A 26571-nucleotide genomic window follows, 5' to 3' on the forward strand; every position below is an offset into this window, starting at 1 on the left:
CATCTCCTCTACGGATTTCATGATCTGATCGGTAAACATGATAGTCTCTTACTGTGGTAATGGAGTCAGGGAGAGATGCATTGAGCCATGTTTCACAGACAAATATAATGTCGAATTTAGCCGTATTTAGTAAGAGGGGAAATTCAGGTATTTTATTTACAAGGCTTCTTGCATTGAGTAGCTTGCATTTAAGGCCAGTTGTGGTTGGAATAGAAGTAGTTAGGGGCGTGCATGCCTAGTTTTGAGTGATGTCGGATTGGATGGGGTGGGGTTGGATGTGGAGTTGTGGGTTATGTGATTTTTTTTGATGCAATCAGCTCTGTAGTCAATGTGTAGGTCCTTTTCTCCATTGTCTGGATGGTTTTGAGTTCTGTGTGGAGTTCACGGGAGCGGATTCTTTGCAGTATGGATAAGTCTGGTCTTGAGTGAAGTTTTTTGTGGTTGGGATTGGTTTTTGCAATGGTGTTTATTGTATGAATGAATATGCATTTGCTGTACTCATTTTTGCATACAACTCTATAAAATCTTGGGGCCACAGAGCCGTCATTGTATTTGTACCCATGGCCATCTCTGATTCATTGGTGTCTTCAAGACCAAATAAGATGGCATTTGGTTGTTTCTGTTCACGTTCCATGGTGTCTCTGATGAGTAAGGAGATATTATTTGTGGAATTATTTGAAGGGATAGTAATTGTTTGTGGCTGTGGTTTGGTGGTTATTTTTGGTTGTAGTTGTGATTGTAGTTGAGGTAGTGGTTGTTATAGGATTTGATTTTGAGCTGATAGGTACTCACTTATCTGTGCTGTATTTTTTTTTCCAAGAGAAATTAGGCTTGCTTGTATAGTTGTTTCAAAACATGTTGCTAAGCGTTCTTCTATTGTGTGAATGAGTGATTCTATGCTTTCAACTCTGTTAGGTCGGGTACTCAGTTTGTTTAGCTTAAGAGAACATGATGGACATAGGTAAAAGAATGTATCTGAATTTTTAACCATATCAGCTGGGCTTTTATTTGCATTTAAGCAGGCAGGGTGGGCTAGATTATCACATAGGTGGCATTTGATGTAAATTTCACTTTCATTGATGGTTTCAAGACATTTGAAACATGTGCAGAAGTCTGGGAGGTCATTGGTAGAGATATTTTTCTTTTGTTTTGGTTTGGAGTTTTTGGCTGGCATGGTCAATTGAAGCAGAATGGAAAGTTACCAGAAAAGTATTCTTATAATTAGCAGAAGTTTCTTAGCTTATATCACAAATATTATAGAAGTTGCTTAATACGATATTGTGAAAACCACAAAATTGCTGAACTTAAGAACTAGACATGTTCCTGTAAACAAGGGTGGGTATGGAAAATAACAGAAGAAACAGAAGAATAAGAACAAATGACTAAGTAGACTTACTTCCCCTTTTGTAGTATGCTGAGACTGGGAGCTGTATAAAAGTAACCCCCTTAGGGATAGCCGGGGGTTCAGAATTTGCCATGCTAATGCTCTGAACCTATTGCGCAAATAAACCTGTATTCTCCTACCCTTCGTGGTCTTGTGTCCTGATTTGGAAACAGGATCTGCTGCAACATTTATGGCAACAGTACAGTAATCAATTACAATAGCTAGTTAATGTGATAGGTAGACAGTTACTTAATGAATGTTGGTAATTAATAAATGTTAATTCATATGTTAGAGAACAAATCAAAAGTAAGGTTGCTTATTATTAAAAATCAATCAATCAATCAATTGGTTATTCAAATCACTCTAATCAAATAATTTTGATAAGAACAAACAGCCTAATTTATTTCAGTAATTACTAAACACACTGGTCAATTAAATTCACTAAATCACTGATTTTACTTATCAGATATTGAGTAATTACACTATATGCACTAAACACTCAATCATACTAAGCAATAAAAACAATAAATCAATTGATCATTTGATAAAAATTAATTATTTTAAAGAAATTAATTTTTTTGAGATAATGAAGGTAATGAAGTAGTATGAGAGATGGTAAGTAAAGGGTTATTGCTTTGCTTTGTTTTGCTTAGCTGTTGCTGATATCTGAGAATAGGTTTATAACCCTTGATAAACTGGCAGGAGGTCTCTTTTCCTGGGCTGTTTGAAAACAATCAATGAGCAAGGGTTTACACTCTCTTTCTTGTTTTGTAGATTGGGTTTTTGAGATAGTAAAGATGCAAATATGTTGAAGGGGGGATCTCTGGCCCCTTCTTCAGCAGAGATAAACAGAATAATTCACTGGGAGGCAACAGGAAACTTTTTGTTTTGTTTTCCCTTGATGAATGGGATTTCTGGCCCCCTCCTAGTTAATTTAAATACACTTTCAAAGTTTGTTGCTTTTAAGAGAAAGAAAGATAGTCTTGCACTGGCAATTTGAACAGTTTATATTTTTACTATGTAGACTCAGATTTGTATTGAGCATTTGCTCCTGGCTTCAATATACTTCTGCTTCTATCACAGGAAATAAAATTGCTTCAAATCTTCACAGGAGTTCAGTGATAACAATACTTCCCTACTTATTGAAAGTCCAAAGTTACTGTCCTTTTAAAGAGGAAGTCCGGATTAGCAATTTGGTGAAGAAGGAAGAGGGAAGAAGGGGCAGCAGAGGGGAAGCAGTCTGTTTCACATCCTGGCTGCAAACGTCTGAAGACTGACTCACAGCTCACCGCCCTGCAAGGATGGGATGAATCTCACCACCCTGCAAGGATGATCGTTGAGCCCCCGTGGTACTGGTGAGCCCCAACGCCTTACCTTCTAGTAAGGATGGGTCGAGTTACAGATCGTTGAGCGCTTTTGAATAGAGCGCTCCCAAACTTAGTGCCTACCGAAGAATGAGTTCTTTACTGGTGTGCTGGTCAAGGATGGGAGGAATCGGAGATTTCCGAGTACTTTTGAATTGAGTGTTTGCTGAGGAATGGAGCTCTTTTCTGGCTTGCTAGCAAGTCTCGGGCGTTAGGCTTTCCACCTTGCCGTCTGGACCCACAGGGATTAGAGGGCTTGTCGCCTGGCACTGCCCGTGCCCGCTGGAGCTCCTCATGTGACTTCTCAAATGAAAATCAAAGGTCAAATGTATATGTAGTTGAGTCCTTTCTGCATGCTTGGGCTTGTACATGTTTTGGCTGTATAAACTAAAACACCACTACCATATTGCTCTATTTGCAACATCTAACTGAAAATAATACAACCACAAAACAATCTTAAATTTTATTACATATCCTTAAGAAGGTTTAGAGCTATTTCAAATTAAAAACAAAAAAAGCGCATGGAATTTCATCTATTTCAACTATTGGCCTTTGAAATCAAACTGGTTTGGATGACAGGATCAAACAAAAGAAATGCACAGTCACTAGAATGCTACAGCATGCGCGAAAGATTAGGAAGAGAAAAGGAAAGAAATGTTTTTTGAAGACATTGCAAATTTAGCATATTTGTACAGTATACAAGTTTTGCATCATGAAACAGGTGCTTTAAGTAATAAAGGATATACAGTATAAAGCTGATTATTCATATTATATGTATATTATTATATACAGTATAAAGCTTATTATTATATACAATATAAAGCTGATGTAAAGCTGATTATTCACTGTGCTGTTCCCCCACTGAAGCCTCAAGCTAACTGGCAGAGATATGTCTTTAGGCCCTTATGAAAGGATAGGAGGGTTGGGGCCAACTTCAGATTGGGGTGGGGAGGAAAGATATTCCAGAGAGCAGGAGCAACAGCAGAAAAGGCCCTCCTGGACCTTTCAGCTGGAATAATTGGGTTGATGAAACCCGCATTATGCCTCCTCTGCTGGCACAAGTGGAACGGGCCAATCCCAGTGGGGTGAGATGTAACCTGGATCCAAGTCATGAAGGGCTTTAAAGGTGATTACCAACACCATGAATTGCCCCCAGAAGCAGACTGGCAACCAAGGCAGCTCATGGAGCAATGGTGTTACAAGGGCAATTCTTGGGACCCCTAAAACTGCCCACACCACTATATTCTGCATCATCTGTAGTTTCTGAATGCTCTTCAAGGGTAGCCCCATGTAGAGTGCATTAGAACAGTCCAATGGTGAGATGACCAGGGACTGAATGACTGAAAATAATTGTGAAAAAATCAGGACCACGACTGCTTGGCACCAAAACCCAATGCTACAATGCAAAGAGAAGAAAATGGTTGAAGGAGGATGCATCTTGACTAAAACCCATAACACAGAGCCTTCCCTTGGGAAATGCCACCCAAGCAGTTCTATCAGAAGAGATAGTTTAAGCCCTTTAGAGAAAATTTCTACACTGGAAGGCTTTATTACAGTGAGGAGTATCTTATTTTATGCTTCTGACTAGTAGGATACTTATCCATCTGTTTCCTTGCCGTGTTATTTAGCTGTCATGAGGGCAGAGTTTTTGATTTTTGAGGAATAATGTCTACCTATTACTTTAGCTTCCAGTTATTGACTCCTAGTTCTACATGAAATTGGATATGGAGGATGAGATAATAACCTTCTTTTCACATTTCTTAACATGTTTCTAATCCTTTTATGGAAGGCTGAGCAGAATTATTACAGCCTTTTAACTTATTTGAAGCTCCAAGCTTCATCTTAGCCAGTGTAATGAACAAAGCTAAGAAGAGCTTTATGTGCCCGCAGCTCCATATCTGCAATTACCATATTTATGCTAAGCATGCCTGGCAAAAATGTTAAAATTCATTATCTCCTTTGAGCCAACATATGGAGGAAATAGGAGGGCAACTGCAGGAAAGAAGGAAAGCATGGATCTATTACTGTTAAATCCAGTTTCCTTTGACTTTCTGATTAAATGAGTAGAAATGAGAGAAAATAAACTAGTAGAAAAATCTTACCTGTACACTAGTAAAAGTGGTATACTGATAAGCTTTAACTACCAGGTAATTTGCTTCTATATCTATTATTCCAAGGATCATGTACTTCCACCATCTTCGTTTTAAGATTGCCAATAAATTTTCTTCACCTGCATTGGAAAGGAGAAGGTGGGGGAAGAAAAGAGAGAGAATGGTTTAAAACACAAGATTTCTTATAAATGTACAAACATATATACAATTTTACACAAGTATTGGCATAAATGTATAGGCCATCCCTAAACAAAATCACTGATTTTTTGAGTGGGGGGAGGGAGAGCATTGCTCTATTATGTCTTGGTTTGTGTATGATGTAAGATTCAAGGGTCATATGATTACTTTTTCTTTCATTAACTAATATGACTAAACATATTCCAATTAGCAGTGTAAAGCATTTGTCCCAATTATACCCTGGCATTCTAAACTATAATTGAGATGTGGAAATTTTAAAAATCTGTCATCGTTAGGAAGAAAAGGAGAAATAATGGCGGCTATACCGTGGGTTATGCACTTCCTCCTGACAGAATTCTGTGGATAATTTGAAAATTGATACTGGATGAGCCACTCGATTTTTCTACAGTCTCACATAGCTCCATTAAGCTTCATAGTCTAAATGAGAATGGCTATAACAATACTTTTTGTTTGCAGAGTGATATACAGTGGATTCAAAATATACATTTTTTTCTGAGAAAAGAAAGGATAATCCTAGGCTTGGCTGCCCAGCAATAAAGCAATCTGTGTTCAGTATAGTTAGTCCTTGACTTACGACCACAACAGAACCCAAAATTCCTGTTGTTAATTGAAACATTTGTTAAGTGAATTTTGCCCCATTTTATGACCTTTCTTGCCTCACTTGTTAAGTGAACCAATGCAGCAGATAAATTAATAACCCAGTTGTTAAGTGAATCTCGCTTCCCCATTGACTTTGCTTGCCAGAAAATTGCAAAATGTGATCACATGACCTTCGGATGTAGCAACAGACATAAATATGAACCAGTTGCCAAATGTCTGAATTGTGATCACATGACCAAGGGGATGCCACAAAGGTCCTAATTGTGAGAAACAGTCATTTGTCACTTTTTTTCAGTGCCATTGTAACTTCAAACAGTCACTGAATGAACTGTTGTAAGGTGAGGACTACCTTTATAGCTTATCTCTAAAATTCTGCTGTGAATTTTGCTCACAGAAAACTATCTGGCTGTCTTGTTAGCGTACATGATGGATAATTAAAGGATGCATTTTCGTGAGGGAACAGCTTCCTAAAAATAAAGTAATGTAGCAATTTCAAAATATATCCTCAAGGGTTATTATGACAAGTACTCTAATACATAGTCGCTATATGCACACTTCTTGAAAGTGCAAATCTAATAGCACCGACTCTTCAATGCGTCGTGACCTACAAAGGGGTACCAGGATGCAGATAAGAGTGCAGGATTTATTTGGTGTCCCCTCTCTATTAATTTATCTCAGGTTCTTTACTTCTGCCAGCCAGGGGTGGGTATCTCCCAGCCAGGGGTGGGATTAAAAAAATCCCAGCAACTGGTTTGTTGCCCGGTTGCTGGGTGGGCATGGCCATGGTGGGTGTGACCTACTGGAACTTCTGGGAGGACCATTTTTTGCCTTCCCAATGGCCTGGAGGCTTCCCTGGAGGCCCATCCGTTTCTGGACTTTCGGTACTTCCAGGAGGGCTGTTTTTCACCTTCCCAAGAGTCCGGAGGCCTCCCCTGGGCCTTTGGGAGGGTGAAAACAGCCTCCCCAGGCTCTGGAGGCCCACCGGAATCAGAAACAGGCCCATTTCTGGACTTCTGGAAGGCCCATTTCCCCCTCCCAGAGCCTCTGCGCAGACCCTGCACTTACCTGCATTGCGTGGAGACTCCTTGGAGGGAAGGGGTGGGCAGGGCCATCCGGTCAGTTGAAATACCGGTTCGGCGAACCAGATGAAAACATAACATAACTGGTTCATCTGAACTGGTCCAAACTGGTCCAAACTGGTAGAATCCCACCCTTGGTCCCAGCTATGAATGCCCAGAGATCATGCTCTTGAACCCTACCCTGGAAGAATGCCACCAGCTAGGTGCTAGGCCTGTGGTGGCTAACCTTTTTGGGCTTCTGTGCCAAAAATTGTGTGCATGCTCGCACTCACGTGCCAGCACCCAGAAGGCAATGCATGCCTCCCCACACCCCCTATGCATGTCTGCGCAATCCCCACCCCACCGTGCTGCCTCCTTACCTGCACTGCACCTCACAGCTGATTTTTTGCCAGTTTGAGGCCTTTTTTCACCTCCCAAAGGCTTGAGAAAGGCTTCTGCAGGCTTTGCAGGCTGAAAACGAGCCCTGTTTCATCACTTCCGGTATTTTCAGAAAAACAGGAAGTGATGAAACAGGGCTAGTTATTGGCCTGCAAAGCCTGCAGAAGCCTGCAGAAGCCTTCCTCAAGTCTTTGGAAACCTGAAAAAGGCCTCAAACCCACTGAAAATCAGTTGTGAGGCACACACATGCGCAGTGAGGTAAGTTTGCCTGCAGCTTGCGTGCCGGCACAAATGGCTCTGCATGCCACCTGTGGCACGCGTGCCATAGGTTTGCCATCACGGTGCTAGGCTATGTTTATCCCTATAACAGGTTTTGTGTGAATAATTCTCCTGTTATACAACCTCTTAGCAATCACTGTTCAGGGCAAATTCTCAGTGTCAGCTTTGTTCACGTATACACCCAGAATATTCTGATCCTCAATAAAAACACGCCTAAGATTTGACCCAAAATATTTTACAGATTCAATGCCACCTTCACTTTTTACAGGAGGAGGGACTTTTGAGGGCAGATTAATATGCAATTGTATTAACCTAATGAAAATGTAATATTAATCTGAATCGATCCAGGTTGACCTGAAGTTCTGTTTTCAGTGGACTGGATCCAAACCAATACTTGGTGAAATTCCAAAGCACTGGAAAAAAAAAGGATGGGATGACATTTTTCTCTCTCTCCCCCTTCCTTAAGGAGCACATATGATCTTCCAGAGAAATGATCCCTTAATCTTCCAGTATGGTGGCCACAGAGTTATGAGGAAAATAGAGAAAAACATCCTCCTATTTGTTTTTCAACAAATAATAAAGGAAACTTCTTTATTACAAAAGAGAGAATATTGATCTGAATATATTAGGTGAAAATTGGCAGTATATGCCAGCATGATTTATAGTGACTTATAGTTTTAATTACTGCATAGTTCCAACAGAACGCCCCAAATAGATTTAATTGCTCTATACAGTAGTCTATAAGAAAAAGAGCACAGCTTTAGTTAGAACATATTAACCAGACTAATGGGGGACATTATTAAAAATCTATTCTTCTGCAGGGCAAATAATGCATTTAGACTTGATTACAAGCACGGAGTTTTATGGAAAGTAGAAAGTCCCAAAGGGAGGTTCACATTTATTGTTGTATTAATTTCTAGATCTTTTTTTTTTTTTTTTACTTTTGAAGTTCCAAATAATAAGATAGAGAAGACAAATAAAAGATATACATTTTCAGCACAACTGGTGCTTAAATCTGACCCATGGGGCCGCCTTGGAAACAGTGAAGGATCGGCCCATGGTTCCTCTGCCAGTGAAAACGGAGCTCTGTTTTTCTGGCAGGGGGTTGCAGGAGGCCATTGCAGCCAAAAATGGAGCTTGGGAGACCGTTTTTGCTGGCAGAGCACTCAAGCCACCATGCCCACCCTAGCCATGCCCCCTGGCCCTCTGAGGTCAAACACAACCCTGATGCGGTCCTCAATGAAATTCAGTCTGAAACCCCTTTTCTAAAGCAAAAGGCAGATTAACAACTAAGTTAAAAATACAATTAAAGGAAGCAAAAATTGATTAATCCATTAGTATTTACAGACGAACAGGAAATACTTTTGGGATCTATACTATCTTAAATGATCTTTGCCAAAGCTCTGAATTCCATTATTTGTTGGGTCCAAAGCTAAAAGTGACCAGGCGATGGGTGTGATGCTTATTTTTGGTTAGCAAGTCATAAGGAGGGACATTTGCACCCAGTCATTCTCTATCTATAAGTTGGATAAGGTTTGCCTCCTTAGATCTATTGGAAGGAGAGAGAGAGAGGGAGGGAGGGAGGGAGAGAATTTTTTATCAGCAAACTAAAGTGGAACTACTGATGGAGTGCAGACTTTGAAAGACTGACTTCATAAAATCTTCATTTGGCCATAAGAAAAGATGTTCTCCTTGTGGGTGTTCATATTTTATTTATGCAATATCAGGGGTTTTCAATTCAATGTATAGAATGTGAAGGATGTGTGTTTGTGTTTATTTTCATAGTCATAATGTACACTGAAGATGATATTTAATTTCATTGTATCATGTGCAATGACAATAAACTAAACTAAACTAAACCAAATTTGCCTTGCCTCTTGAGAGATCAGATTGACATTGGCTTTCTCCAGTCTATCAGTTCTGGACACTGACAGAGGCTATGACAGTCATCCATGTTTTCACCTTTTGAATTTGAATTACTGCAATTAAATAGGGCAATTCAAACATTTTCACTAGTGCAGAAGCAGCTAAACACTTGGGAATAACTTAAGAAGTAAGTAGGTAAGTAAGTAAGTAAGTAAGAACTATTTGGGAACAGGGTTCTATTTAAGTGGATGTAGAGATGGTATGATTAATTGAAGTTTGGTGTCCAGGTTTGTTTATTGTTTAAGTCCTGGGTTACATTTATTGTTTTCATGGTCTTATTGGAATATAAGCTTCCCAAAGTCTTTGAAGAAGGTGGGATCCAGATGTAAATTAAACCTGGCTTATAATGGATGTAACTTTGGGAATTTATATGTGATAGGATCACAAACATAATTTCTTTATTTTAGAACTCCCCCTAATTAAAATGAGAATTCAGAATGATTGTGAATTGTCATTTCAAAATGGACTGGACTGAACTAGTAGTGTGCTGCTAAATTATTAAAAGTGTGTGTGTGTGTGGGGGACTTTCCAGCCATAGACAGTGAAGTGGAGGCTGAGATCTTGTTGGTGCTGAAAAAGAGACAACCTGTTTATCTTGCTTTCTCTCTCCTGCAGCTCCTCTAGAATTAAGTTAGTCAAGAGATACAAGACTGATTAATGCTATCATGTAGCAATGCTGAAGCCTGACCTCTCTTGGTCTTTCTCAATCACCCTCCCACTCAAGCATTCCTTACGCAGCTGAGATGCACCCTTTGCAGCAGCTGTCATAGTTCCTTCAAGTCAGTAGATGCCAGCAAGCTGCCATGAATGCATTGTTCATTGGTCCTCCCTCTGCAAGGTTTTGCTACCATCCATATTCACATCATTCTAATTGTATCAAACATTTTTAAAAAGAAAAAAACAACAACTCAAGAGCTCTAATACTTTCCCCTCTCAATTTATCCACAGGTTCTTGGAAATGCTTCACAGTTGGACTGAAATTTCCTACCATGTACCAATTTTGCAGCCAGTTTATGTGGAAGCAGTTTAGATCAAGAGACAGGAAAAAATTTTTCCTGCTGGGGTGCATGGGTGTTGTAGTTTTTCTTTTAAGCAGAGATATTGTTCTGAAATTGGGGGAGTCAGTTCTCCTTCCTTAAAAATTAAAAACCATCATAACAGGGTAAGGCTAAAATTATGGCATTAATAACAAAATAAGAACGTGCATTGGTTATGAAACACATCAAAGTCTTAGGACAGAGCAGAGGGAAATTTGTCGCTCTGGGATGGAGTTTGAGGGAAAGCAGAATGTTCTAAAATTGTAAATTGCCTTTATCTCTGTGGGGGCAGCCATAAGCTGAAGAACTGAGCTCAGCAGAAAATTTGGACTGCTGGAGTGGGAATGCTCCTATGTGAGGAGATGGTATAAAATAAATGGTATAAATGTTGGGCTATGTAAGTTACTGGCAGGAGGTGTAGGAAGCTTTAGGATGAACAATTAATCTTGAAGAAGTTTGTCATGCTTATAATCAAGCATCTCAAAACTATTGTGACATATAGTAGCAATTATTTCAAAAAGGCTAATGAACATATACAGGCTAATACAAAAAAATCCTCAATAATCACAAGTATTGTTAAGTTAAAGTTCATCTTAGGATCTGCTGTTATAGTAAATGAAAACTACTACTAAAACAGGCATAGGAATAGTTTTATGAGTTGACATTCGGCTTCTCTCACTTCTTGAAGGTGACCTATATAAAGCAAAAACAAATTGAATGCAGATATAGAATTTAGGGTTGGGTCCCCCCCTTTCATCTTCCCAATATGCCTCACAGTCCAAAAAACAGGGATTATGGGGACTTTCCAAGTCCTAATAGATTCAGGCTGCACTAGGTGCCTGATCAACCTAACCATGGTCCTAAAATTGGGGATCAGAGCAAAAAGGCTGGCCCACCCAATCTGATTCGAACAGGTCAATGGGTCCCTATTGGGAGGGGCCCATGCCACTCACTTAACTGAACCAGTGAGGCTAGAGTTAACGGATCACTGGGAAACAATTTGATTTGTAGTGGGCCCCAAAATGACAGATGCAGTCATACTGGGCCTCTTCTGGCTAGACAAGTGGGGCTGTTCTTCACAAAAGACTTCAGTCTGATGTTGAGGTCATATGTTCAGCTCTGTTGTCAGTCTCATCTTCTGTTTCAGAAGACTTAAGATGTAATTGTACCATGTTAAACATAGTGGAGGAAAGTTAAGTGTTATCAATATACTATACAAGAACAGTTTTTTGTCTACAATTCATTGACAACTCTTGACATCATTGCCTAGAGTCTAAAGTCAACAGCAGGCACAGGCAACATTCATCACAGAATAATGAAGCTCATTGTATAACAGATTGCATTGAATTAATCCGAAACTACAAGCTTGGCACAAGCAGGGATGTTAGCAATAGCTTCTCGTTTTCTTCTTAGCTCAGAATAGAATACTGTAGGATAAGAATGAGGGAATTACATTCCATTTGCCTAATTAAGATGACACATTAAAATTAATTTAACAGTTTTACTCTGAAAGCAAATTCCTTATTTGCACAAATATGCAGTTTGTTTATATTAAACAAGATTTTGCCAGAATCCAGATTTATGGTGTATGAAGCTTGGCATCACAGTTATTCTGGAGAGCAATTAAACAAAATCCTGGATTAACGTGATTAGTATCAGAAGCCTCTAAACCCATTTTTCACCTAGCTCCTGAAGTTAATAAGGCTTAATCTTTTCCTCTTCTGATTCCCAGTATTATTAGCAGATTCAGGGGGAGTTCTTTAGAAACAGAAGCTGGTGAAAACTATAATGTCAATGGGACATGTCGAGTATTTTAATCTTAAAGTTATCTAGGCTTTTCACCTCTATATTTCTATGAAGAGCCAGAAGTATTTCCTTTCATCAGCAGCTGTCACTCACTAAGTTGTATCTGACTCTTCTCAACCCCATGGATTATAGCACTCCAGGCACCCCTGCCTCTGTCTCCCAAAATCATGTTTGTTGCCTTGATGACATTATCTAACCATCTCATTGTCTTCAGTCCCCTTCTTTAGCCTTCAATCTTTTCCCAACATCAGGGTCTTTTCCATTGACTCCTCTCTTCACATTGGGTGGCCAAAGTATTTGAGCTTCAGCTTCAATATCTGTCCTTCCAAAGAACAGCCAGGGTTGGTTTCCTTTAGGATTGCCTGATTTGATTTCCTTGCAGTTTCATCAGCAGCACTAGATAAAAATATGCATTTGCTGTAACAGAATTCTTGTCACTAACTACATTTTTCCAAACTTAAGTGACACCATTCTGATGTCATCCGCAATCAAACCATACCAAATAATTTAGAGTTAAAAATGAATCTACAGCTGTGACATTTACCTGTTGGATAGAAGCAAAACAGCCACGGGGATGGAAGAAATGGAATCAGTTATGTATTCGGGTGACATTTACGTTTTTGCTGCTATAGATCTACCTTCCCCCACACACACCTTTTTTTTTTCTTCACTTGCCCTTTTGAAATAAGTACTTTCATCTGATATAGTTTAGAAAACACAAAATGTAAATTATGTCTCATTCTCATCAGTTAAAGAAAGCAATAGTGGAAGCACGGTCAGGATTCCAGAGGGTTTTGGAATTTCAGTCTTGTCTTTCCCTTATTACTGTTCACAATTTTTATTACTTTTATACTTTTATATACTATGTTCATTGTTATTGTTTCTTCTGTTAACTATTTTATAATTATTAAAGTTTATAGATGACAGGCTAACAATTTTAACAATTTTAAGTAGACAGTTTAATTAACAACGTTAGTAGTTTAACCATCTAAAATTCTTTTGGCCTGTTTCGCAAGGGGTGGGAAACCAACATTGCTGTATTATACTAACCAGCATTCAACTAGGGAGGATGTTATTGTTATATGTATATGTGCTAGTATTTTTAAGACCCTTTTTTCTTTTTAATGTCTTTTTGTTGTTTTTTCTTTTGTTCTTTTTTATAAACATTTTGGCATTTTGTATCTTAACCTTTTTTGAATAAACTAATTTTTTTTTCCCAAAAAAATCAGCATCAGAGTAAACCACAAGAACAACTACTTCATAACCCATCCCCTTCCCTCCCTCCCATCTAGGATCAGCGCCATTGGAAGAAGGGTCCCCCTTTAAAGGCATTGCTTAACCACTCTGTATAGCCTAGATCAGGGGTGTCCAACCTTGGCAACTTTAAGACTTGTGGACTTCAACTCCCAGAATTCCTCAGCCAGCAAAGCTGGCTGAGGAATTCTGGGAGTTGAAGTCCACAAGTCTTAAAGTTGCCAAGGTTGGACACCCCTGGCCTAGATGTTGCATCCAAGTAAAGAAAGGATTCATTAATACTTGGATGAGGGCTTCCAGGAGATGCTATGGCTCTAGGGTAGAATAGGAAATCACCTAAGAAGGTGACAATGGCAGACTCTCTCTGTATGGAACTGAGCTTATGAGGAGGCATATCTGATGCCCACCCAAAGTTTTCTTGCAAAAATGTCCCCCCATCCCCCCATTTTTTTTGCCAGAAATCATCAAAGCAAAGAGTGAAGGAAGTAGAAATAGTGATGCTCTTGAAATGAAGCAAAGACACAAGGGAGTGTTTGGGAATGCAGAAGATGCCAATACCAGTTTCTCCTGTATGTTAAATCAAGCGGAGAATAAAAGAGACCAGCAATACCTTGGTAGGGTTGTATTAAGGAGCCTGAACCCACACAGCAACAGGCAAGTCTGAACACAGTTCCTGAAGGACAGGGCTATGCAGCAATCTGGACCGAAAGGGGAAAAGGTGATTCCAGGTGTGTGTGTGTGTGTGTGTGTGTGTGTGTGTGTGTGTGTGTGTGTGTGTGCATTCCTCTGGGATTGCATCTGGACTTCAAAACCAGAGACGCATATGCTAGAGATAGTGTTAACTTTCAGCAGACCTGAACTATATGATGAAAACCACCCAGAGTCACATGCTAGTGAAATGGGTGTTATATAAATTAATTAAATCAATAAAAACATAGGCAGGTGCCTTACAAAATGTTAATTAATTTTTTTCATTCAGTTCAATTACCAGTTTAGAATAGAATAGAATAGAATAGAATAGAATAGAATAGAATAGAATAGAATAGAATAGAATAGAACAGCTTTATTGGCCAAGTGTGGTTGGACAATTGTTTTGCTACACAAATCCAAGGTATTTTAACATAAATCCCTGCATAGTTCAAGGGCCTGCCTATCTAAGGAAATGATTCTCCTACAGTGCTACAGGTAGTCCTTGACTTATGACCACAACTGAGCCCAAAATTTATGTTGCTAAGTGAGAAATTAGTTCAGAGAGTCTTGCCCCAATTTATGATTTTTCTTGCCACAGTTGTTAAGTGAATCACTGCAGTTGTTAAGTTAGTAATATGATTGTTAAGTTAATCTGGCTTCCCCATTGACTTTGCTTGTCAGAAGGTTGCAAAAGGTGATCACATGATCCTGGGACAGTGCAAACATCATCAATCTGAGTCTATTGCCAAGCATCCGAATGGGGTGCTGCAATGAAAAATGACCATAAGTCACTTTTTTCAGTTTGTCACTAAGCAAACTGTTGTAAGTCAAGTACCACCTGTATTAAATGGAAATCTGTGTGCCAACCAAGAGCTTTTAAGGCAGCTATCGCAAACTGAGGTCTGGCTGGGATCAGCTATGTTTGCTTAACTCAGCTGTACTGAAGAAAGAACAATTAGCTAGATTTGCATGATAGTTTGCCATAAAGCATGTTTTACAAGCCACATTGGCTGCATTCACATAACATGATAAACGAAAACCCCAACAAAGCACATGATGCTATAGACCAGGGGTGTCAAACTCAAGGCCCGGGGGCCAGATCTGGCCCACAGAGTGCTTAGATCTGGCCTGTGAGGCAATGGTGGGATTCAATTTTTTTTACTACCGGTCTGTGGGCGTGGCTTGGTGGGCGTACCAATTCTGGAGAACCGGTAGCGGAAATTTTGAGTAGTTCGGAAAACCAGCAAATACCACCTATGACTGGAGATTTTACAGCATCCTTCCCCTGCCATGCCCACCAAGCCATGCCCACAGAACCAGTAGTAAAAAAAAAATTGAATCCCACCACTGGTAGAGGCTAAATGGTCATCATTCAGGAGTTGGATGGAAGATAAAAATACAGTAATTCAATGTAATCCACTCAGAAGCACTAGCTGTTCTAGAAGATCCAGGGAGACTGGCAATCTTCATCTTCTTAAAATCATCAATATGTTCATTGTGGAGAGTCAGATGGTGTGATGTTTAAGGCATCAGGCAAGGAACTGGGAGATTGTGCATTCTAGTCCTGCCTTAGATATAAAGCCAGCTGGGTGATCTTGGGCCATTGCTTTCTCTCAACCCTAAGAAGGAGGCAATGGCAAACCATGTCTGAAAAATCTTGCCAAGAAAGCTTTGGGGATTTGGCTAGGCAGTTTTTTAGTATTAGGCACAATTATGCAAAGAAAAAAAAAGTTCAATTAGAGCTCAAGTCAAGCTTGCTTAAAGTTAAAGGACATTCATTCAATCAAAGCAATTAATTAATTATTCATTAATTCCTTTGCAATCACCTTATAAGCAACTGCGTCCTCTTCGCTGATGACGTAAAACTATTCAAGACCACTGACAATGTTACTGTCCTTCAAAGCAACCTTGATTATGTATCTGAATGGTCAAACAATTAGCAACTCCAAATCTCAACCAACAAATGCTCTATCCTACACATTGGTAAAAAAATCAGTATACCAAATACAGGCTAGGCAGATATGACCTCGTTGACGACCCTCACTCTGTCAAGGACCTTAGAATACTCATATCAAATGACCTAAGCGCCAGAGCTCACTGCAACAGCATTGCCAAAAAGGCATTAAGAGTTGTAAATCTAATCTTATGAAGCTTCTCCTCCAGTAATACTGAATTGCTAACTATGGCATACAAAACCTTTGCTAGACCAATACTCGAATACAGCTCATCTGTCTGGAATCCGCACTGTATATCAGACATTAATACAATTAAGCAAGCCCAGAAGTATTTCATGAGAGGAGTACTACACTCCTCTGCTCGCAACACCACCAGGCTTGAAATTTTGGGCTTGGACAACCTAGGACTATGTTGCCTATGGTTGGACTTAAGCGTAGTACACAAAATTATCTGCTACAATGTCCTACCAGTCAATGACTACTTCAGCTTCAACCGCAACAATACAAGAGCACACAACAGATACAAGCTCAATGTAAACTGCTCCAAACTTGATTGCAGAAAGTACAACTTCAGCAACAGAGTGATCAATGCCTGGAATGCACTACCTGACTCTGTTGTCATATCCTCCAACCCCCACTCCTTTAACCTCAAACTATCCACTATTGACCTCACCCCATTCCTAAGAGGTCTGTAAGGGGTGTGCATAAGTGCACAATCATGCCTACCATCCCTGTCCTATTGTCCCCATTTATTTATACCTATTTCCTGTATTCATACTCATGTTTATTCTTATACTTATTATCCTGTAAGCGATTGACAAATCAAATCAAAATAAATTTATGAAATCCTCACTCAGTCACAGAAAACCTAGCTCCTCTTTGGTCACTGTTATGTAGTGCCTTTATAATCACCCAGTTGGTACAGACTATTTTGGTTCATTCAGTTAATGAAATTATCCACCCTTTTGAACAATCAATCATGTGTTTTGAAATGCTCAGTATGTATTAATTCATATTCATCATTAAGCTGCACAACAGGCTTCTATGCCTGAACTCATGGGATGCCTTTGCCTACATATCTGCTTTTAGGATGATGAAAGCCTATAATTAATGCAGGGCTCAGTTACTTAGCATGAAGGACAGGCCAAAAATATGGTTTGCATTAAATGAAAAGCAGATTTCTGAAGCAGATTCATCAGTGATGAAATGAAATGAACACTGTCATAAAGATAGAAATTCATATTGATTTATTCTGCCAATCTTACTAACAAATAGTACCTAATAGCCATATTGCTATGTTAAATAGTTGACTGGCTGACTGAGAAAGAGGTTAACAAATAACTTTAGGGCATCACATTATGCTCAGTCTTAGATAAGAACATCCAGTTCACCAAGGGTGATAATCTTCTCTGCAATGTGAGAACAGAAGAATGTAAAAGACTATCCAGGAACTAGTTGATGACTTTCAACAGGAAAACAGGATGCTGTTGAAGGGGAAAAATATCATTGGCAAATGCTGCTCCAGGAAAAAATAGAAATAGAAATATTTTCTTTCTAGCACTCTACTTGCTAATATCACCATTATGATGGACAAATATATTGATGTAAAATCAATGTCATTCCTTTTTAAACAGTTTTCTCAATATATAAATCATGGGTGAGCAACCTTTTGGCTTGCCTGCATTGGGTGAAGAAGAATTGTGTTGGGCCACATACAAAATACGTAATATAATTCAAATACATAAATCACGTTAAAGTTTATAACCTTGTGGAGTCTCCTTACTAGCTGCATGCAGCCTGTGGGCCCTGGGTAAGACATGCCTTTAAATGTTAATTTAAATGTTAATTTTCTCTCAAAATACAAGTTGAAACTCCTTTTCTGATACATTTAATCTACTGAACATATTGCTAAATTCTGCACCAGAAATTAGTGGATCTGTATAAAAATCTGCAACCAATCTTGAACCATCCTTTCTGTACGGTTCTGCAAAGTAATGCTGAAGCAAATAGACCCATTTAAATAAATATATTTAAATCTAAATATACCTGTGCACACTCTGAGAATGATTAGCTGATATTGCTTAAGCCCCTCATGCAGCTGAAATATATGCAGTTAGGACTTTGATTACATTTGCATCTGAACTACTTTTTATTGTTTATTAATTAGAAGCAAATTCATGCTTATCTAGTCACTGATAAATGTATATGTGCCATCAAGCTACATTTATCTAGCAATTGTTTGCTAGTTAATTGTTTGCTTTGCATGGACATAAAATATGAATTTTGTTTTATCAACTGTTCATGTTTCTCTCTAAAAGGATATATGTACTTGCAATCTGGTTAGAAACACTGCATTTTTCCTTAAGGCTGCAGAATTATTATGTCAGCTTTGGAAGCCATATTAGTACCAGAAGCTTCCATGCTGCCACATACCTGTGCCTGGGAAAGTAGGGGGCGGGATTTTTAGAGTGTTGGTAGCTAGACATAATAGCATTCTTCTTTTCAGTCAAGGTCATGTTATTCCTGCACCTGGAGGAGGAGTGGTTGAAGGGATGTCTGAAGTTGGGATGGTTGGTGATTGGACTATGTGATGGACTAATGGGTACAAGGGTTGGGTTTGACTTTTGAATTAGTAAGAGAAAACCTAGAACTCTCAGGTTTTCCCAGATATGCTAGTATAATAAAAGGAAACTTTGAGAAAATGCTTTCTCGTAGTTTTTGATTGGAGTTGGGTTTTTCTGGGAACCCTGACATATTATATGTAGGATTCTCACTTTTCAATGGTGAGAAAGCACCATCAACCAGCTTATGGGCTCAATCCTGTTATTGACACAGTGCCCACATATGGATATTCAAAGGTTTGACCAAATTGGAGATGGCCATGTTTAAACAGAATGATCAGTCCTTTTTCTATCTATATTTCTGTGCGGTAAGAATGGATGTTTAAGTTAAAACTTCTGTAATTAAACAATTTCAGGATAAACTCACCTGTAGCAATGGTAACAAAACCACAAATTAAAGCCAGAACCTATCTCAACTATTAATATTGTGAATTATGCTTTGGCTTTTATTGAGTAAATGTTGATTATGCTGACACTGTTGGTTATTCTGAACCTTTACTGCCTATACTAGAAACATTGATGCTGTGGGAGAAAGGGAAGAGAAAATACTAGGTACATGGAGAATGTGAGCAAATTGTACCTGCTTTGGCAAAATGTCACTATCCAATAATAAGATGGGTTTTTCTGAACCCAGCCTAAGATCTGGAAGTGGGTGGCACTTGAGGAGCACAAGTTCTGGAAAAGAACTTGAAACAAAGAAGGTCTGGAAACAATTGAAACCTGGGATGATGAGATCTATCAAAAGCATCTTGGGCATCTGAGGAAATATGTTGAGTTGGCAGCAACTTTGGCAGTACCTTGGTAGAACTGCATAAGAATAGCCTACTTCTCACAATCAAGAGAATACCAAGGCATTCTGTGAGATGAAGCGGTAGCCTAGAGGAGTGTTTCTCAACCCTAATGAGTGTGTCGACTTCAACTCCCAGCGTTCCCCAGCATCATTGGGATCAAAGTCCACGCTAGTCATCAAGGTTAAGAAACACTGACCTATAATATGTTGGCCCAAAACAAAGGATGAATCCGACTTGACATGGGCAAGACATGGGCAAGACATGGGCAAGGTTCAAGCCTATACTATAGCAAGAAAGCTATAACACACCGATATTTCTATGCTGCTATTAAATTGACAGATCATTATCCAGTACTGCAATTCTGGCTACAATTTCTGAGGCGGTTTCCCTATTGTGGATTTACAGTGTAATGTTCCACAGGCAGAAGCAAGCCTTGTGGTGGCGTGGTGGTTAGAAAGCAGCATTGTATGCTAATTCTGCTGACTGCCTGCAGGTTGATTCTGACTGGCTGAAGGTTGACTCAGCCTTTCTTCCTTCTGAGGTCAGTAAAATGAATGCCCAGATTGTTAGGGGCAATATGCTGATTTTGTAAACCACTTAGAGAGGGCTGTAAAGCACTATGAAGTGATATATAAGTCTAAGTGCTAATGCTAGTGCTAGTATTACTTATACCCTGTTCTCCACCAGTGGCCATTTCTGTTTATCCAAGCACTACAGGAACAGGAACATTATGTAATGGGAAACTGATGTAAACAGATCTATTTTTTTGCTGCTACAGAACTCAATGAAAGTAACACATTCACAGACCAGGTTACCCCACTGAGGGGCATTATAAAAAATGTAAAATCTGGATATTCTGAGAAATTAGGATTTGAGTTATATCAGAAAATAAAGGAACATAAATGGACTTAAAAGTTAATGATCTTTATAAATAAATGACTGTACATAAGATATATGGATACGTATATGTATGTGCATATCAGTGGTGGGATTCAAATTTTTTTACTACCAGTTCTGTGGGCATTGCTTGGTGGGCATGGCTTAGTGGGCATGGCAGGGGAAGGATACTGTAAAATCTCCATTCCCACCCCACTCCAGGGGAAGGGTACTGCAAAATCCCCATTCCCTCCCCACTCCTGGGGGAAGGTTACTCAAAATTTCCACTACCAGTTCTCCAGAACTGGTCAGAACCTGTTGAATACTACCTGTGCCTTGAATGTTACATATTGCTAGGACAGATGTTTAGTGGCTGGTAGAGGCTATGACAGGGTACCTCATATTATAGAATCAGTACTGATACAGCTGTAGCTTGTCTGGGGCATGCAATATTTTTGAAATTAATTCTATGATTTTGTTATTTTTTTTTCTCAATGAATGTAATTTGGTTTAAATATTTATATATGTATTCAACATTTCATATTTACATATTTAAACTCTTAAATATATGGATATGAACCAGAGGTGGTATTCAGCAGGTTCTGACCAGTTCTGGAGAACTCATAGCAGAAATTTTGAGTAGTTTGGAGAACTGGCAAATACCATCTCTGGCTGGCCCTGCCCCCATCTATTCTCTGCCTCCTGAGTGAGTCCCAGCTGATCGGCTGGGACTTCTTTTGTTGCCCTGCACAGGAGAACGGAGCTGGAAAGCAGGTTAGTGGGATGTGGAGCGAATGGGATTTTGCAGTAACCTTCCCCCAGGAGTGGGGTGGAATGGAGATTTTACACTATCCTTCCCCTGCCACACCCACCAAGCCATGCCCACCAAGCCACACCATTCCCACCAAGCCACACCCACAGAACCAGTAATAAAAAAATTTGAATCCCACCACATGGGCCTAGAAAATTCCTCCTCTGTACCATAAATTCAAACTCGCATCCCCAGCCACGCCCGACATAACCTTGTGAGAAGAAAAGAAAATCTCTCTTGCTCTAGTGTTGCCATTCAAAACTATATGTTAATTTTAAAAATGAGTTTGGTATAGATATGAATTTTAATTTGATGGGAGTGATGGAAAATGAGTAATATAACTAGATATATAAGAAGTGACAGAGCTGTGTCTGATTGGCAAAGGCCAAGGTTTCCTACTGTGCAATAAATTACATTTTCAACACCATTATATCAGATTGTATCAGTTTTCATCAGGCAATTGCAGAACTTCTCATCTCTAATCACTCCTACTTCCCTAATGGCATGAGAATCAAGGAAATTTACAGTATTATCAAACATCAGTAAAAAAGAAAAAGGAAAGAAATCTTTAACTCCTTTACAACTGGTTGTGTAGGGAAACCACTACCTAAATTATCCAGTGCCCTTTTACTCCTTCATAGAAACATGGCAAAAAGCATTGTGGTTAATGGTGAGACCATTATAAGTATAGAATGCATAATGTAGCTCTTTAACTAGTTGTTGATGTAAGGCAGGGGTCTCCAAACTTGGCAAATTTAAGACTTGTAGACTTCAACTCCCAGAATTCCCCAGCCACCATGGCTGGTTTAGGAATTTTGGAAGTTGAAGTCCCACAAGTCCTAAAGTTGCCAAGTTTGGAGACTCCTGATGTAAGACAACTTATATGCAGAATGTGTTACTCTTCACTGAAAGCAATAGATATTATATATTAGAAGACACATGCATTAAAAAAGATAACTGTTAAGTTTGGGAAATAAAGGAGACCAGACATCTGACCAGTGACTTCAACTCTTTAATAATCGTAAATAGAACAGAACAGAGCAAGGCTATGGGCAACAGCAACCCTTTTATAGGGTTATCTGCTACCTTATTAACCAATGACATGTGCCATACGTTCAAACTTATAACCAATGAGAAGTGTCCAAATAGTGGCCAATCAGGGACTACTTATGGACCAATCCCTAGTTGTTGTATAAGGGCCAATCAGGTGTGCAGGTTTCCAAACCCTGATTTGCATTTATGTTAGTAACTTTTATTGATTCACAACAATAACTATGACCTATTTTTATTGGATATTTTTCTCTTCCCTCTCTACATATCATTGATCAGCTAGACACATCTTGGTTTCTCCACGTTTCATTGTGTGAAAAGTTATTCTTAAATATACTAACACTGACAAGGAACCATGACCAAGGACTAATTTGGAAGCACACTTAGTTTTAAAACCAGCAAAAATTCTACTCAACTCTCTTCCCTAGATAAAAATGTATCTCCAAATCTTTCTTATTATTGCAGCTTTTTTCCATGAACAGTGAACAGCTCTGTTGCCTAGCAACTGGTGCCATTTTTCAGGGCACTGTAAATAACTTTTCATGAGAATTCTTGTCTACATCTCTTGTTTTTGTTATTAAAAGTTTTAACAACTGTCTTTTTTTCTCCTATGCACATTTCTCTGAAAATCCAAGAGAGGCTCATTATATGCTGCTTTTTTAACTGATTTATTTCCTGACATTTTAGAAAACTTACAGAAAAAAAATAAAGAGCAGCAAATCCAGTAAGTTTGCTGCTGCTGCTGCTGCTGCTGCCTCCTCCTCCTCCTCCTCCTCCTCCTCCTCCTCCATCTCTTCTGAAGAACATTTAACAAACTCTGATAATTTAGAGGCAAGTAAAGCTTTAATAAGAATATGCTGCAATATATTTGTGATTTTCGTCATATCCAGCACTGCCCCATCTGAATATAGGGATTTCCTGGGTGGGGATGTAATAGTGCATCCAGAGTAATTTTCCAAAGGGGAGGGGCTGGAAGGAATGGAACTGATTATTTTGGTCCTGTATTAATTTTTTTGGAGGTTTTAAAGGTGGTAATGGGAATGAGAAATCCCTCAGAGACAACGCAACATATATTTCCACCTATTCAAAGCTTGATGGATAGTACATTAGTTTTATAGGACAATACGGCATACATACACTCTCTCAAGAAATCTACTGCAAGGTTTCAACTGAGAACCATAATTAGGGCATTTCTTGTAACAAAACAAACCTGCCATTATAAAACGGGTTCTACTTTAAGACCACTTGAAGAGGAAGAGGAGGTTAGAAGAAAGAGACACCTACTAGGAATACAACCCTTTTGTTTCTATATGTGCTGTGCAGAGTTTGTCCATTGCAGCAATCTCACCATGCATCTATGTGGAGATTCTGTTATTATAATTAGAACCATCTAATGGTGGGCTGGAGATGGTGAATATTTTTCATTTTTCCTTGAAGTGCAATATTGTTCCTAACTGTTATGCTTCCTGACCAACTCTGGCTCTGGCTCTGAAATCAAGCAGGGCCAACTCCATAAGCACTTAGTTGCCAGATCTCCAGCAAATACTAAACCTGTCATAAATAGGAAGAATTGTTTGCAGGATGTTAGCCTCAGGTAGCAAAATGATGTAGCAGGTCTTGAGTACTATTCAACCCAGAAAGATGTTCTAAACCAGTGGCCCCCAACCTTTTTTGTGCCGCGGCCCGGTACCGGCATCACAAAATGATCCGCGGCCCGGTACCGGCATCAGCACGCATGACAAGGCAAGGCGAGCCGAGCGATCGGCCAGCCAGCCGTCCCCCGCTTCTCCCCGCCACCTTCAACTCCTCCTTTGTACCTTTGTCGATGGGCTTCGGGACGGCTTCGGGACGTTCGCTCGGCTCGCCTTGCCTTGGGTGCTGAAATAATCCTTGCACCTTAGTTTCATTCGAAGCCCCCCCCCCCTTCGATGAAACTAAGGCACGAGGATTCCTTCAGGACCCAAACTCCGCTTTCCAACTGGAAAAGCTCACCCGGAAGCACTTTCTCGTCAAACAAGATGGCGGCGCCCAGCAAACCGGCGGCCCGGTAGGAAATGTTCCACGGACCAGTACCGGTCCGCAGCCCGGTGGTTGGGGACCCCTGTTCCAAACTACCCAGATCCCATCTTTCAGGTTCTCTGACTATTGCCCAAGCAGTTTAGAAGAGGTCTAGTTCTATCAGTCTGAAGGATACCTATTGGCACACCCTAGACAGGGTAAAAATATCCTTGGCAGTAACTTTTCAAAAGAGTGTGAGAAAAGATGTCCCAATGATGCAATGAAGTTCAACTCAAATATATAACACCTCGGTTTAAAAATAAATAAATCAGTAGCTATATAGTGCCCAATAACAAAAGTTGTCTACATACAATCTACAAAGAGAGAGAGAGACAGAGAGGGAGGGAGGGAGAGAGGGGGAGGGGAAGGAGGGATGGATGGATCTAAAGTTCATCCTATAATCTACAAAACTTCATGCAATTGTAATTATTCATATAGTAAACATCTGCCATCTTTTCTTAGTTCTACATTGTATTAAAATTCCAATAATGAGCTATACACATAAGAGTGTCTTTGAGTGACTAAGTGCACTGCTGTTTGCTCTCCGGTCACCCAAGAAATAGGGATTATGAATTTGGTCTCCCCTCATTTCAACTTGCTGTGAATGAAGTCTCATGTTCTTAAAGGAACAATGCAATGATAAAGAAATTTCCACGTTCAGATTTGGCCAAATAAGAGGCAAAAGACAAGCATTCTTCTTATTGGCATCTTGACAAGTGCTCCGATTTTTTTTCCAAATGAAAGGAAAAGAGCAGCAGGCCACCTCCTGTCTTTGGTCATTCAGACAAGAAACAGCACTAAACTTGGGTGAGCAGCCCTTCCCCAGAGTCAGACACTTAAAGCTTTCAGAAGTGAGCAGATGCTAGGAAAGGAACAGAAGGTTTGCTGTCTGTGAGAACTAAGGCAAACAACAGAGGCTGGGGCTGTGGGCTTTGGGAATTAGGACTAGATAGACAGATAGACACTGTATATATAATCTCATATTGTCTATACAGTTGACAAGACTGTACAGACAAAATAAAGAAATAGAAATAGATATATCAAAAATATATGTCTGTGTGCACATGTGTACATTGTGTGTTATATCCCAACTGCATCATTGCCCATGACTAAATCTAGCAATCTATTCAATAACTAAGTAGATATTACACCAACAACAAACTTTACCAGTAGCACAGACTCTTAAAAACTGGCTAATTGCAGGGAAGGTAAAGTGAGTCAGCTGATATCTAAGAGAAACAGCTGGAAGTAGTTCAAACCTCCCTTTTTCGCCATTCCTGTTTTCCTATGCCCATCAGGTTAATCTACTTTCTGAACAAGGCTGCAAATATATTCACCCTAGCACCCAGTTGACACACCTGACAACCTGGAAAAATACAGGAAGGAGTTATCTAGTTTGAAAAATAAACTGGAATGTTAAATATATCCTCATTTATTGCCATTTCACTTTCATCCTGCTGATAATTATATATTATCTATGGTGGTATAAGGTCTACATTCTCCCTAAAGTGCATTGCACTGAGGATAATGAGTATGAGTTGTACCGATAAAAGTTCTTGTTGTTAGTTTCTCAAATATCATTGGGATTTCCAGGCTAGAGTCATCTCATCATGCTTGCCGAGTTTATTCTACTTGTTGAAAGACAGCTTGCCAGGAGGAAGAAAGAAATCCTTGAAGGAAAACTGACTGCTGTGTGTATTTTTCTTCTACTTGATAATGCTACTCCTTTTGATAATTTATTTCCTTAGTGATGTTGCCTGATAAGCAGGTGATTATGCAGCAATTACATGTCTTGTTTATTGGCACAGAAAGCTTTTGGCAAGAAAGAAAAAAGGCCACTTGCCAAGAAAACTAGAACTGTATTACAACACATTGGATTTGGTTGCATATAATAATAAATCATCTCACTGTAGTATAAAGCAGTTGAATTATCACAAATTAACATCCATTGACACAACAGGTAAAAATCAACAGGATAGGATGAATACTTTCGTGAATGTAATATTCCAATTGGTTGCAGGTCCATTACCCTCCTTCCTACGGTAGATGACTGGGCACTTTGGTTTCAATCTGCTGTTTATGAAGGGCAAGTCTATGAATAGTGTTACAGGTAGTGCTCGGCTTACAATCACACCTGAGTCTCAATTTTCTGTCATTAGGTGCTACATTTGTAAAGTGAGTTTTGCCCCATTTTATGACCTTTCTTGCCACAGTGAAGTATCTTTCTGGGTTCAATTCAAAGTGCCTCGTTTAACTATAAAACTCTTCATACTTCACCTCCATAAATCTTTAAGACTATCTTT

The 26571-nt window shown here is 39.4% G+C and overlaps 1 protein-coding gene across 1 annotated transcript in view; it reads right to left on the minus strand.

Annotated features, from left to right (window-relative positions):
* The window catches only part of SLC35F1 (solute carrier family 35 member F1), a 237348-nt gene that overhangs the window by 54370 nt on the left and 156407 nt on the right, over window positions 1-26571 (minus strand). The window contains exon 3 of the mRNA XM_026666013.2: window positions 4851-4978. Coding sequence (XP_026521798.2) covers window positions 4851-4978 — 128 coding nt within the window. The remainder of the gene's footprint in view (window positions 1-4850; window positions 4979-26571) is intronic.

Source organism: Notechis scutatus, chromosome 1, assembly GCF_049901735.1.
Source record: "Notechis scutatus isolate UNSWTSFEM ecotype Mainland chromosome 1, rNotScu1.2, whole genome shotgun sequence".
Classification (NCBI taxonomy): domain Eukaryota; kingdom Metazoa; phylum Chordata; class Lepidosauria; order Squamata; family Elapidae; genus Notechis; species Notechis scutatus.